We start from the raw sequence: 16,043 nt of genomic DNA on the forward strand, positions 1-16,043 counted from the left end.
GTATCTTACTTATTTTTTAGCATATTTCATTTCAATTTAAGTATCTTACTTTCTTTTTAGTATGTTTCAAAAAGAATGCCTCTTTTCAAATTTTTAAGCTCTCCAATTCCAGTATTTTACATGGCATGTTTAAGACCACACGATTCAAAAGTATTCCTTATTTTCTCAAACTTCATACTTAGTCAAACTAAGACAGTTAAATTGAAACAGAGGGGTTATATGATTGCCCTAGTCAGCATATTAGTGTTGAGAACAACCATAGATTCAGAAGTTGAGTCTAACTAATGGGCAATAGAGTGAATTCGAAGATGTTTGTGACAAGTTGAAGCTCTTTTACCATATCATTGAACAATTTTCAGGAGTTAACCATCCAATTTCAAGTCAATACTTTTCAAAGTTTGTGGAGTTACGCTAGAATTAGATGCATGGGTAAAAAGCTTTAATCCTTTTATTAGTGCTATGGCATCGGCAATGTTAAAAATTGTTGATTGATTAGAGATTTCCTAGCTTAATTGTAGGAGTAAATTGATACTAGAATATTTTCCTTCATTATAATTGATTGTATTTGATGTGTAATTGATAGTCATTCCTTATTTAGTCGTAGGACTCATTGTATAAGTATCTATTCTCATGGGATGTAAAAATATACACATAAATACATAAGCCTTTCTTCTTGCTAGAAATCCACAAAAAAATCAAAGGGAAAATGCATAAGTACCCCCTAACCTATGACCGAAGTTCCAACTACACATTTTTTCTTTTCAGGGGTCCTATTACCCCCCCTAAACTATTTTAAAATGGAATAAATTTCTCTTTAAAAGATCATAACCAGGTTTGTATCAAGTCGTGAAAAACACGCGCCTGCCAAGTGTAAAGTTCATTTTTTTAATTTTCTTATTCTTTTTCATTTTCTTTCTTTTCCACCTTCCTTTCTTCTTCATTTCGTTCTTGGAGTCGCTTGTCCGACGATTTCGACAATTTTTCTTCCCTCCGTCACCAATTATTTTCCGTTTCTTTCTCCGATAGTTTTGCTGGCAAGCGTTTTATCTTTTTTTAGTTCGTTTTTTTTCTTTTGTTTATACTATTCCTTTCATTTCTTTTCTTTTTCTTTTATTTTCTCTTTTCTTACTCTTTTTTGTTAGTAGGGGAAATAATGGTGTTCCGATAACTTCCTTCAACATAGACAGTAGCAGATTCGCACAAAACAATTCCTGTCAAAGCAATGCTTTGATAATAGTTGAATCATAATTTTCACTTTAAAGTAATATATTCTCAATATATTCCTTTTATTTGCTTTAGGTTTGTGTGTGAAGTATACGTGTATCTGCTAGGTTAGAAGAAGATTTTTTCTGTTAAAATTTCAATACCTCAATTTTTTTCGGCGTGGGATGATTTTCCGATGATGAATTTTTTTCCCCAAATCTGAGTGTATTTTGCTTTGCTTATGAATAGATATTTTTGAGAGTTTAATTTGTGTGTGAAAGGATAGAAAGAGGATAAAGAAAAACAGATTAAATGGAAGAAAAATGGTTGGACAAAGTCGCCGGCGAATGAATATCCGCTGGAATTAGAGAAGAAACGAAAAAAGAAGTAAAAGAAAAAGAAAAGGAAAAGGAAAAGGAAAAAAGGTAAGAAAAATGGTATTAAAAAAAAAACAAAAAGAAAAATCTGAAAATTGTTTTTTCTTGCTTCTTACTCTTCCAGTGAAATATACACACTCTGTCACGTCAACTTTAAGGGTGCAAATAATTTTACTTTAAAATAGTTTAGGGGGTAATAAAAACCCTGCAAAGGTAGAGTGTGTAGTTGGGAATCCGGCTATAGGTCAGGGGGTACTTATGCATTTTCCCAAAATCAAAGGATTAAAGCTTTTCACGCATGCTTATAAATCTCGCTTAACAAATTTTTAAAAAGTATTGACTTGAAATCGGATATTGGAGTCATGAAAATTGTTCAATGATAAAGTAAAAGAGCTTCAACTTATTACAAACATCTTTTGCTTCACTCCATTGCCCATCAGTTGAAAAACACGGATGATTGGTGTCAATTAGACTTAACTTTTGAAATACCTCTTTATATTTTATGGTTCTCAACATTAGATATGTTGAGTTTCTACAAAAACTTTTTATTACAAGAATTGTATAGTAAATTCCAAGCCCCACTTGTGAAATTACACTGGACTTGTTGTAACTGTGTAGTAAATATGTGAATTCTTCAAACGCCTCAATTCTGCCTGATAACCATATCCAGTATGAAACACTGTCACACATGTTATGAGTACTATCTCCTATAACATTTAGCCCTTCTTGCACAATCAAATTCAAACATGTGCAGCATAATGCACGTGAAACACTCAATCCATCAATAATAAATCTTTTTTACAAAGTTTCTCATCTAATAAGACTCTCATCATGACATTTGCATTTTACGCTAGAATTATCAATTGTAATGGTTGATATTCCCGTTCAAGAATTCACTAATACAAACAATTAAGCAATACATAACACAAAGTAGCCTTGCCGTGTGGAGAAGGAACATGAAAGCTCATAATATGGCTTTGAAGTCTCGTGAATCCTCAATATAATGTCAGATAATAGCCACAAACCCTTTTTGTTGTTACATATAGTCCACATATCAATTGTTATTGCACTTCTACTAGTGGTGCTTTTCAGTAACTTAGAAGCTTTTTATTTCACATTGTCAATAATATTCAGAATGTCAATCATGATTGTATTCGTTCAAACCGTTTAGAACAACGCCAAAGACTAGCAACAAACTTCCTAAATCCCACATGATCAACAATGGACAATGGATACTCATGAAAATGATGGCATGAACAAGTTTTCTACGTGAAACATCTTGATCAAAATAATTTTGTTTGCTACCATTATCAGCCCCGACTACCCTTACTATCCAAGTTTTGTCGCTTATTAGGACATCTACACTACTAGAAATCCGGTAAAAACCGACCAAAAAAACCGATCAAAGTTGGTCGGTAAAGGCCAATAACCGATCAAAACGTGACCATTTACGTGTGGACGGTATTTTAGGGGTCGAAAAGAAATACCGACTACCGACCAACTTTAGTCGATCAATTAAATTCAAAAAAAAAATATTGCAAAAAAAAAAACCAACCAAAGTTGATCGGTATTTTAATTATGTAATCAAAAGATTTACCATCTGGGAATCGAACCGGGGTCTATATTGTGGCAGGATACTATTCTACTACTAGACCATTGGTGCATTTTATTTTAAGACTGTCTTTTATTTGATTTATACTCTTTAATTGTATTTTCGCACGAAAATAACCGACCAAAGTTGGTCGGTTTTATTAAAAAGTAAAATTACCGACCAAAGTTGGTCAGTTTTTTTATATGACCGGCCGAATTAACCGACCAATTTTGGTCAGTTTTTTTGAATATTAATTTTTATTTATTTTAATTGAAAAACTGACCAAAGTTGGTCGATTTCTTAAAAAATAAATTTCACGGGACTCAAAAAATAGTTTTTCGCATTTTTGCGCCAAAGAAAACCGACCAAAATTGATCGGTTTCATAAAAAAAATTAAAAAATAAAATATTTTGAAAAACCGACCAAAATCCAATTTCTAGTAATGCTATGGCCAAATATCTAGCTTGTCCCACTTTTCCTAGTTGTCATGATACGAGTATTACAATATTAACAATCACAAAAAAAAAACACCATTGATCATCACCAATCTAAAATGTTGTGCTTTAAAAGTCAATTTCTTATTTTTAGTTCCAATAGCTCTGTTAGCTTGAGTCGGTCTTTGGCTCTCATCTTCAATGGGAAAAGTTCTAGAAGATGAAACCATTGAATTTTCTTCATCTTGAGACTCCATACTTATCTATAAACACATAAACACAAGAAAAGGGAATTCAATAATGACAACCAAATTAACAACCCCATTCAACCATATAACGAACTTCGACACAACCTCTGATTCAAATACACTCAATAATGACAATCAAATTAACAACAATCTATGCAAATCCAGAAAAATGTTACTTGGAAACCAAAAAATTAAAAATCTTTGAGTTAAGGCAGTCAACAAGAAATCAAAAAATGCAGGGTTTCTTCCAAGTTCGTTCCTGAGACAAATACAAGATCAGCTTCACGTTTTTAGCAGCCAACTTCAGCTTCTGCTCCACAATTTGTTGGTTGTATGTTTGTTGTTTGCATTTTGTGTATTTTCATGATAGTGAATGCATGTATAAATAATTTAATGGTTTAACCCAAAAAATTAAAGGGACACAAAAGAGATCCTAGATGATGAAAGCCTAACATCTCTCGTCAGAAACAATTGTGGGTTCAAATAGGGTTAGATTCGGATCACAAGCAAGAAAAAATTCTGTAATAATAGGAAAAAGAAGAACGAAGTAGTAGAGTTAGACTATTACCGGCAAGACAGCGAGATGGCGAGACCAAAGGCAAAGAGGGACGGAGAAACCAGAGCGCAGAGAGAGAATGAGACTATGAGAGTCGAGAACAGTGCAGCTGTAATAGGCAAAAATCTACGGAGACCAGAGAAACAGAGAAGGAAGTAGTAGGTCTAGATGTGTAGTTCAAAACAAAGGGGTCTTAACCCGCAACCGCTTTGCCCTCTCTGATTTTAAGAAAATTGTTTGAACCCGCACCGCATTCATACTTCACCTCGCCTCACAAAGTCTTTAACCCGCACCACCCCATTGCCATCCCTACCCCTACCGATATGTTTTATCCCATCCACCCATTGGGCAGAAAATTCAGCAAGACTGGAATTCTTTTACTAGTAGTCTCCATATGGATATACCCAATAAATCATCAAACTGAGCTGTGCCTCTTGCAACTGCTTCTCCTTCACAGCTCTACCTTGGGAACATGGGTCAGCTCTGACAGCCAGCAGAGTTCCATGGATTTTCACTTGAATATGCTTTCTAAGGATGTGCAGAGTAGTTCATAAGCCAAAGCTAGTTGTCCTAGCAGCATTTTCTTTCTTTTTTTCACTTCTCATCCATATCAAACAAGACACACAACCTAAAATCAGGAATATAAAGTACATTACCTGATCCTAACTGCTAATTCCACTACATTTTGCTATATCCTTCTCTGTTTCATGGATAAGATCAGGACCAATCCAGCTTTTTCCGGATTCCTTTACAATGGCCCGTTCGTTTATCATATCTCTTGCACTTCTTGCATCTTCCCACCTTCCTGCCGATGCATACAAGTTCGAAAGGATCACATAAGTTCCAGAATTTTCTGGCTCTATCTCCAAAAGTTGTTTGACTACAATTTCACCAATATCAACACACAGGTGAGCCCAGCAAGCACCTAAAAGTGAACCCAGAATTGCAGCAGTTGGTGGAAAAGGCATCTCTCTGATGAATTGAAAGGCCCTTTCTACTTGGCCAGCTCGACTTACCAAATCAACCACACAACCATAGTGCTCAATGCTAACCTCGACCCTGTCTTTGCCAATACTTATTTCGTTGAAAATCTGTACACCTTTATCCTCCATTCCTCCGTGGCTGCAACCAGATAACACAGCCAAAAGAGTGATGCCATCAGGCTTGATCTTGTTTTCTTCTCTCATCATTTCAAAGAGCTGAACTACCTCTTTTCCCATCCCATGTTTACTGTAACCAACAAGCATGGCATTCCAGGAGTTCACAGTTTTTTCAGACATTTGATTGAATACCCTCCTTGAATAAGCGAGGTTTCCACACTTCGAGTACATATCAACGAGAGAATTCTGAAGCACCGCGTAGAAGGGTAGTTCCAATCGAATAATATGGGCATGCAATTGTCTACCTAGTTCCACCGCAGCAAGTCGAGATAAGGCCGTTAATACACTAGCATATGTAACATAGTTGGAAGACATTCCCTCTGCTTGTAACTTGCGGAAAAGCTCTAGTGCCTCTTCATCTAGTCCTTGTTGAGCATAGCCTGAGATTATAGCAGTACAAGAGACAACATCTCTTTCTGGCAGGCGTTCAAAAACATCTCGAGCATCATTGACTTTGCCAGCTTTGGCATACATATCAAGGAGTGAGCTTCCCACATATATATGTGATTCAAAAGGGCTCTTGACCACAAGACAATGGACTTTTCTCCCAAAATGAAACCCAACGGCGCCAATACATGATGTAAGTACGGTTGCAAATGTAAACTCATTTGGCTCAGTACCTGCAAACTTTTCTGGTTATGATCTACTCAAAGGAGGGAAAAAAAAGGTTACTCAGTAAATAAATCTGTAAAGAGTGAACCTAATGGTTTACCTTACTTTTTAACCTTAAGAAATACAATAAAATGCATGTAATTGTTTACCATCATTTTACAAGACCAACTGAATAATTTGAAGGAAGAAAGAACTTTTTTAAACTTGACCCCTTTACTAAGAAATTCTGAAGTTATTTAGGCAACTAATAGACTTCAACTTATTGTCATTGAAGAGGATAACAAAATCAAATTCTTCCTATTATCTCATCACAAGTTTCATTTAAATTTAAGTGCTGGCCTCTCTCTCATTCATTACCAATATTGCTACCAGTTTCTAAAATAAACGGTAAACGCAAAAGGAGACAATACCTACATATCCACTCTTCCTTTTTCTTTTGAATCAACCAACACCAAGCCTCATACTTACCAGTATTAACATGTTAACAGTTCATACTTGTCTTTTAAGCTAGATGGTACAAAATACATTTTTCACTTAATTAACTAAGTAGTTTCTAATGTGCAAAAGCGTGTTTGATATGAAGATATATCGGTAAATTTGTAAGTACTTCCCAAAGTAATAGAAGTACCTGATCTCAACATCTGAACAAAAAGATGGAGAGCTTCAGAGACATACCCAGAAATAAGAGCAGACGAAGAAACAACATTTCTATCAGGCATTTCATCAAACACCCACCTAGCATCACCTAAAAGCTCACATTTTATGTAGAAAACGATCAGCCTTGTCCTGAGGTACACTGGAGGTTGATAATAGGTTTTGAATTTTGATCATGTGGGTATGTACCCTTTGGCCTTCTCTTATAGCCCTTTGGTTTATACATTGGTTTAACAGAGTATCGGATTCCTTGAATTTCATTTCAAGGCCTTGTTTGGCCATTTCAAATAAGGCTTCTGATAGGAGACCATCGGAGCTTAGAGCTACAAGAGTTGAAGTACTTGACGGACATGAGCAGAAAGTTGGTGTATGGACTATGGTGGTAAAATTATGGCTTTTTCATTATGGATGAAAATACATGATTAACTTGAAAACCTAATTTTTTAACACACCCAAATTCTATACTATTTTAGTATAAATATTTCTTTTAGGTCTAATTTTAATATTTTAAATTTTTATATTACCCTTAATAGGCTTTATATATATATATATATATATATATATATATATATATATATATATATATATATATATATATATAGAGGATTTCTTTCATAAGAATTTTAATAACTAAGTTATGGAATCTTGCTTAGTATCATTTAAAATACATATAAATATTTAATTTTCCTATACCGCAAGAAATGTTGGTTATTCTTCTTATCTTCATAATTTAATTATCTTTTAAAATAAAAAACCAAAAAAAAAAAAAAAAGAGATTCAAAATGAAGTAAAATCACGTTAAAGTGTATTCAAAATCTTATTTTTACTTTAAAAAAACAAAACACCCTAATCCCCATTTTTCCCATATCCTTCACGTATCCCCACATATCCGCCCCACTTCCCACTTCTCCCACTCTTCTCGCCACTTCCTCACATCAGTTATACAACACACACATCTATATATTTTGGACACTTCACAAATGAAAAGAGGGAGGAATCTGAAGCAAAAAAAAAAAAGAACGGAAGAAAAAGAAGAGGAAGCTGGTCATTTGGAAAAACTTATGCACTGCCGCAGCTCTCAACCCAAAACACGCCGAACACCACCATTTTTAACTCACGACCTTCATAGCCATGTAACCAGCCAAGCACCTCATCTTCACTTTCATTCTCACCATTGAAATAGCCCCAAAATCACCAAAAATTAGCTCCTTTCTTCCAAAAAAAAAAAAAAAAGCAAAAACACCTTGAACCAGTCCCCTTTTTCACATGAAACGGCAGCAAAAACCAACCCGTTTGGGTCGAGATTGTTTAGGCCACTGTTCGAGTTTACCGGAAGTAGATTCTAGCTTCTGTTTTCGTTTTCGGCAAAGTTTGCCGATGTCAAATTTGTTTGTGCAAAGTTGTTATTGAAAGCTAAAGAAAGGTCCATTCTATCCACCCTTGTTTGTTTCAAATACTTTGCTTGCGTGTATTAGTGAGAATGAAATTTTCTCTTATGGCTGATTGTTTGGTTTATTTGATTGTTGAGCTTTTCTTAATTAAATAAATAAAGTTGATATAACATAATACTTAAGTGTTAGTTTTTTAAATAAGGATTCATGTTCGCTTTCTTTATTAAAAACTTGACATGGCAGAATTGGTATGGATTTAAGATTAATATTTAGCAAAGTCTTGGAAATAATTGGATCGAATCTTATTGTTTGTATGCTTAGGTTACTCATATCTTATATTAGCACGTTGTTTTGTTTTATCTACTTTATTAGTTAATTATTTGATTTTATATTAAGTCTTTGACTGATAGTGGTAGTCAGTAGAAGAAATCAAAGGGGCCATAGATTGTGATAAGTAAAATTAGCAAGCTGGCCCATATTAAATAGTGCAGCCTTTTAAGACAAATAATTTAGTACTAAAAATATTAAATTTGTTTTTTTTTTTGAAAAACAATTCATTCAAATCACTAGCATACTTTAGGCATGTGTTAAATCAAATTATCATGGTTATGTATACGTCCACGTGGTATAATTATGATTCCCAAATTAAAGGCAAAGTATGTGTTCGCGCAACTTTGACAAAACAATCTTAAAAATAATAAAGTGTTATTAATTGTGTACACGTCCGCGTGACATGATTCATGACACACCAAACAAAACGAATACACGTACGCGTGATTCGTTTCAAAATAATTTCATAATTACAAATAATCAAGTAATTAAAAGCGGTTTAAGACAAAAGTGCACAAAGTTTCCTAGAACCTAAAATATCCAGAATTGGTTAAGCCATGTATAATTATTAAAGCGACCGTGCTAGAACCACGGAACTCGGGTGTGCCTTACACGTTCTTCCGGGTTAACAGAATTCCTTACTCTATCTTCTGTATTTAGCAAACTTAAACAGAGTCAATTTCCTTGAATTGAGATTTTAAAATAAATGGTGACTTGGGACACCATAAATATTTATTCCAAGTGGCGACTCTTTAAAAATAAAATAAATTAATTTATTTTCAAATAATGTCACTTAAATTGAAAAAACTCCTTTGGCACCTATTCATCGGGAAAAAGGAGGTGTGACACTTAATTGTACAGAAAAAAAAAAAAAAGTTGTTTTTCTCACCATGTTTTTTTTGACTGTGTCAGGAAGGAGCCACGAGGCAACTTTTGCTCAAAACCCAAAAATTTTAAATTATGGTTGCACTTTGTTATTATGCATATTAATGTATAATATCTTTATATCACACCAACATCTCTATTCTACGTAGCATGTGTGAAAGCAAATGCTAAGAGGTACAATTCAACTGGGGCAAATCCAAATCAACATCACTTTGCATTCATGATGAGCACATAACATAAATCATTTATGTTTTGGAAAATGGAGGGGTGTTTTGCAGCTTTATATATTTTTCTGAAGAACAAATGCATCCTATTAATCCCTCATTGTTGGTAAGATCTGGAGTAGAAATGTTATTTACAGTCGATGGCCTGAAATCCAAAGGATTATTCCACCTCATTGGACCATTTCATGACTACATTTTCGAAAACCAAACCATCGATATGCTCCATCAGCAGTTTGGTGTTTTACAAGTTCTTGGCATCCGATCCTGGCCTGTAATCCACCCATCCATCTGGATATTTTGTCCATCTCTTGTACGTTAGGTTCATATTTATGAACTTCAGATTGCTCAGGACTCCACCTCCCGACCCCGATAAGAAGATGCCGTTAATGTGATATTGACAAATAGCAACTTGGAGATTGAACCAGCTTTTGAAGTTGCATCTCTTGGACACATAAATAGGCTTTGCTCTATCTTGTGCTGATGTTTATGTTTGAGAAGGTGATGTCGCTAACATTTCCTGCTCGGTAAATAATCAAAACATAACAATCTTTAGACCGAGCTTGGGAGTTGGTCATTTATTTTGCAAGATCAAAGAAAACTAGTGCTTATGTTTCAGGTACGCAGGACAGTCATTTCAAGTATGTCGAACAAACAACTAAGTACAAGAAAACTAAGAGCTTGACTGAACTAGGCTTGCATATTTGATACCAGAAGACACAAACCAAACCAATTAATCAACTAGTTTCAGTAAAGTTAAGCAGTCAAATCTTCTAACTTCTGATTGCAATTTTAGGATTTTAGTTGCACGTGCACTAAGCTGTTTGGCATTGCCATGACTAGTTCCTGGCAACTATAACAAGGATTCAAGGAATTAAGTTGGCACAAACCAAAATGGAATGATTAAAGCATCACAACACTAGGAAGCTAAGGTTTAGCATCACAACACTAGGAAGCTAAGGTTTAAGTTGTAATTCTGCTTCTACTGCATGAATCATATGTACTGTTACGCGACGCCTTCCTGAAGTTCCTTGGAAGGGTGACGTAAGGCTAAGCAACCGATATCAGTGCGGTTGCTATGCGCCAACTAAGGTCCTCGCCGTACGCTAGACTAGATTGTCAGTGTCGTACGGAAAAACCAATGTCGTGAGCAATTGAGCAGCGAAAAATGAGAAATTGATGATGAAAGTTGATGATTGTATTGATGATGATGATGAAAGCTATTACAAGATGCAATGCGGTATCGGGGGGAGAGACACCAGTACAGAGAATTGTTTGAATGCTTTGGTCCCCCTTAATAATGCTTAAAAAAAATAAACCAAAGTTACATGAGTTGACCTAAGAAAGCTGTAGAAGCATACTGAAAATGAATGAAGTAAAACTACTCTATAATTACAATGAAAAGGACTTAGTTTTCTATGGAAGCAAGTCCGATGGCAGCAACTTTGTCTTGAGCATCAGGGTCTGCGCGCGCATTGCTGTTGGCGCGCGTGGCACTATTTGGATCTGCCAGCGGCTGGGCGCTGGTGCTTGGCATTGGGTCTGCGCGCGGGGCATTGTCTGTGCGTGCGGCACTGTTGGTAACATGATAGTTTGTGCGCGCGGCATTGTCGGTGCACGCGGCATTGATGGCATTCGCCAGCCGCTGGGCGCTGGCACTGATTATCGGTGGGGCGACAGAGGCGCATGCGCGCTTGTCACTTGGCGCTACCGAGACCACGGGACCGACCGTGGCGCTAGGCGTTGGGAGGCTTTCCGGGACGCCACGGGGCACGTCCAAGGGGTCATGGGTCGATGATGGAAAGCAGCACATGACAGTACTCATGAAATGCAAGTGTGAAACACGGAGAAATTTTGTATTATAATATATTGACTGTTAGTATAGCAGAAATTTTAAAAGTTTGACCTCTAAGGGAAAGAAAAAAAAGATTAAAGGTTGATTTCATGCAACATAAACTTATATCCATCATCAACCCTTCACTAAACTGCTCATTGGTTTGAACTTTCCTACATAATAAAGGTGTAGATAATCGAAAAACCAAATTGCATTATTGTGAGAACAAGCTAAATCTTCAGATTGTTCTCATTAATAGCTAGTAATTTGTAATTCTGGACATGTCACATGCCCCAGGATCTTTGAAATAAAAATTGAGATATTCAATGATTCCTATTTCGTGAGTGTCATGTGATCAAGAGGTCACGAGTTTGAGCCATAGAAACAACTTCTCGCACAAGTGCAGGATAAGGCTGCATACAATAGACATTTGTGGTTCGGCACTTTCTTATGCCCCGCGCATTGCGGGAGCTTAGTTTACCGTTTTTCTTTCTATTTTGAAATTCTAAAACATTAACACAAATTTATTTTTATACAACATTCACAACTTTCAATAATTTAAATTCATGTTTTAACTTTGATGCCATATTTGCTCTCTTTTCAACCACTACTTTAATATTCTCTTCCATCAATATTACTATATTATAAATTCAAATTAATATCTTAAACTCTATATATGGTCAAACACAATCACATAAAATGAAAGAGATGGAATAAAATGCAACTTAAATATTGGCTATACACTACATAGAAAACCGTCTATTTTATTTTTGGACAATTACATGGGTCAATTAGTTTTTTGACTCTTTACAAACTTGTTTTTAGTTTTATGACCCTAACTCTTTTTTTACACATGGGAGATTATTTTTACACGTAAGAGATCTATCTTTTACACTCATTTTCTTAAATTCAAAATTGTAAAGGGGCTAAAGTGGGTGCAAAAAATCTAGAATACCTGATACAACCCTACAACAATAACAACCCAGTAAAATTCCACAAGTGGGGTCTGAGGATGGTAGAGTGTACGCAGACCTTGGTTCTAATATTTGAAAATCGACTTACTTGGTTTGGTTTCTTTTTAGGTAAAAACCGATCCAAACTGAACCATAAATACCCTTACTTACCCCTATTCCAAGGGTTAGAGAATCCGTTTTCGATAGACCCTCGGATCAAGGAGAACAAGAATAAAAAAGACAATATATCAATATCATCATTAGAAGCTATATAAATAATAACAGGTACCAGAAAATAGATGAAAGGCTAAGGCTCGGTAGTCGGTACTATGAAAAGTAGTGTGTACACAACAATGGAAATTGAGAGGGTGTCGAGGAAGGATATCAGATCTTGTACACCATGTGTGGAGGGTTCGGATAATCAGGAGATTGGTCGAGTTGTGGAGGTATTTGATGAATCTTGTTGGAAAACTGGCACAATTGTTAAGGTTCTGGATAGAGACTACTATTTGGTACGTCAGACTGGATGCCTGAAGGAGCTTTGCGTGCACAGATCAAAGACCAGAGTGCTAAACTGGCAAGATGAGGAACAGGACTTGATTAGTTTATAGTCTCCCTTCCTCTCCCTTTCCCCAAACCTAATGCTGTTCTCTCCTCCCAATTCATTTCATTATGATTTCTTTTGTTAGCGTTCATCTCTTTTTTCCCAATCTCCTCGGTTGCATTCCCAGTTTTATTTCACCCTTTTTCGCTTTATTGTTTGAGAATTTTTCCCTTTTCTATTTTGATCGTTTTTTCTTCAGTCACCCTTTTATATTGTTTGGTTGTTCATAGTCATCTTTTTATTTTACTCCGAGTTGAAAATAGCTGATCTCTGATGGTGTGTTTGTTGACTACATGTTTGTTTCTTCTTTTAGGGATCTGGACTGTGTCGGAGACCTGATCACCTTTCTGCTGTAATACCTTGTAAAAAAGTGAGCAAGGTCCTGTCTCTTAGCGCGAGGAATAAATTTCTTGGGGATGATCATTTAGCTGCTCAGGAGAATACAACGGATGAAAAGTATGTGCATAATTCATTGAACATTGTATCTGATGGATATTGCGCATTGAGGCAAACCAAAAGAAGTGATTATGTTGGCTATTTCATTACCACAAGTACAGAATCTAGTGATTCTGTTGGTAGTTGTAGTATCAATGATAAATTCTCTAACTGTTCTCCAGTAGAAGTTTATTGCCAAGGAACTGAGCTTCTTTGCAGTGATGCAGAGTCTTTTCGAAATTCAGCAGATAAGGAGGAAAGACACCCTCTTTCTTCACCAGAGAAAATAGCAGCAAGTATTCATAGTTTGGAGTTACATGCTTATCGCTGTACTTTGGAGGCATTGTATGCTTCCGGTCCCTTAAGTTGGGACCAAGAAGCATTGTTAACGAATCTTCGCATCTCGCTCCATATTTCAAATGATGAACATTTAGCTGAGCTGAGGACTTTAATTTCTGCTGGAACTGGTATTCATGTCAGTTGATTTTTTATTTCATCCTTTCACCTTTCTTTGCAATGGTTGGATCTCATCCCTGTTTTGCCTTGGATAACTTTGTAACAAGCATGAAAATAGGTGTTTCGTTTATAATTTTGTATTGGTTGTTTACCTCCATTGCTGTAGACAGTTGAGCAATTGTAACTATGTTATCAGCCTTATATTCTTGGAAAGAAGTAAACTTCCATTTTTTTTTCAAATGCATTACTTTTTAGTTTCAGATATCTTGCCCAAGTAGTTTCCTTTTGGTTTCTATTGTTGTAAAAAATTGAAGCATGTAAGTGAGGACATTTAAATTTTATATTGTTAGTACCTCAAATGTATGATGTATTTTCATAATGTTGACATATCTGGATTTGAATTACCAACCTATTTGGTGTTCTTGTTGGGAGCGTATGCATTTCTTTCCAAAGTGTTTTATTCATAAGCATGTGAATTTTCCAGGGCAACAGTTGGATGCTATACATCCTTTGCCTCCAAAAGTCAAAAGATGATGCTTGCATTTGCAGCTCCTCTCCTGCAACGTCAACTGTCCCAAAGATAAGACAATTCGTGGCTTTTTGTTGTTGCTACAGTAAAGCTTCATCATCTGTTTTGTCATGATAACTTCGATATTGGCACCAAGAAAGTTAAATCAATTCAAAAATACAGCTATTTGTAAATAAGGTCTTATAATATGCTGTATCTCTGTTTATGGCTCCTCCAACTACATGTTGCACTTATTTTGCACTAGAATACATATAGAGTTATAGGCTTTTTTTTTCTTATGGACATAGCAGGAAAAGACATTTACATTTAATTGGATAGCTATAGGTAACATAGTCTACATACACAGGATTACGATGCTGGTGCAGGTTTGCTGCTTCTGTAATCCTGCTGCAACAAATTGTTTGTTCACTTTAACTTTATGTATTTTGCTCATTATAATTACCATCAGCTGTTTCTGTAGCAGGTCTAGAGATCCAAATTACTTTCATTTTCACCGCTCGTGCTGGAGGTAAAAGAGAATATGTATGTACATCTATCTGTAAACTGTGATGGTAGGTCATATTCTGCCATGCTGATTTACAATTGTAATTAGCTTCCTTTTACATTTTTCATTTTTTCCTTTTCTTTTACAGGTCATATTCATATACTTACCTGTTTTCTTGTGCATAACATGGGAGAGTCCTTCTTTTTCTTTTCTTTTTTGCAGAAACATGAAATCTCTGCTCCAACTGTTTCCGTGAAACAAGAAAACTCTGCGTATGTCAGACTTGCACCACTCGTTCAGTTTAAAGTTAACAACACGAACAATAAGGTGTGGGCCTACACTACAGTCCAGTGTTGTGGTTACCCTAAATGGGCCTTAGGCCTGTACTAATCAGCCCATGGGCGACTCAATATAGTAGAAATGACACTCGATAGCCACTCTAAAGGCCTGCTATTTAGGAACTAGCTGTCACGACCCAAACCGATGGCCGCGACAGGCACCCAATGCCTTACTCAACCGAGTACCAATGTTACATATTTTTTTGTATCATGCTATCACCGGTAAATGAGTCATGAGATAACCAGAATAAACATGGGAGAATAATCGACATAGAACGACCCAACGTGATATAGAAACTTATACACGTGACATAAAGGTCTATAAGGCCAACATGATCATTTGTAAACTCAAAACATAGGCCGACAAGGCCATACAAGTATCTGTATACATGACATCTGTCTACAAGCCTCTAAGAGTACATAAGTATCATAAAGGTCGGGACTGGGTCCCGCCATACCAATCAATACATGTCCTAATTATACTGACCAAATAAGCAACTCCGAAGCAAATGGAGCGCACCAACACCTTCCGCTGAGCTGATAGCCTATTTGGAGGACTCTCAACCTGTTTATCGGGACCTGCGGGCATGAAACGCAGCGTCCCGGACAAAAAGGACGTCAATACAAATAATGTATCGAGTATGTAAGGAATGAAATTCAGTAAATAAAATACATGAGAGAAACATGTATTAAAAGGCTCGACATGTAAGTCTGAATAGTTCTGTGAACCATTTAATACTTATAATGT

General features: G+C 36.0%; 1 protein-coding gene and 1 pseudogene across 3 annotated transcripts; one reads left to right on the forward strand and one right to left on the reverse strand.

The window, feature by feature from the left end:
• Positions 1 to 3,906: 3,906 nt before the first annotated feature.
• On the reverse strand, positions 3,907 to 7,276 carry LOC104086021 (putative pentatricopeptide repeat-containing protein At3g13770, mitochondrial; annotated as a pseudogene).
• Positions 7,277 to 12,732: 5,456 nt separating this feature from the next.
• On the forward strand, positions 12,733 to 16,043 carry LOC104104335 (uncharacterized). 3 transcript variants are annotated; one of them, XM_070202083.1, is made up of 4 exons: positions 12,733 to 12,961; positions 13,367 to 13,963; positions 14,429 to 15,024; positions 15,180 to 16,043. In XM_070202083.1, exons 1-3 carry the CDS (start codon positions 12,779 to 12,781, stop codon positions 14,585 to 14,587), a joined length of 939 nt encoding a protein of 312 aa, XP_070058184.1. In that variant the 5' UTR covers positions 12,733 to 12,778; the 3' UTR covers positions 14,588 to 15,024; positions 15,180 to 16,043. The 3 variants fall into 3 exon arrangements, with proteins under 3 accessions (XP_070058184.1, XP_009610690.1, XP_070058185.1); XM_009612395.4 differs by having other exon boundaries at positions 13,367 to 13,955; XM_070202084.1 differs by having other exon boundaries at positions 12,733 to 12,895.

This window comes from Nicotiana tomentosiformis, chromosome 5, assembly GCF_000390325.3.
Source record: "Nicotiana tomentosiformis chromosome 5, ASM39032v3, whole genome shotgun sequence".
In the NCBI taxonomy this organism is placed as follows: domain Eukaryota; kingdom Viridiplantae; phylum Streptophyta; class Magnoliopsida; order Solanales; family Solanaceae; genus Nicotiana; species Nicotiana tomentosiformis.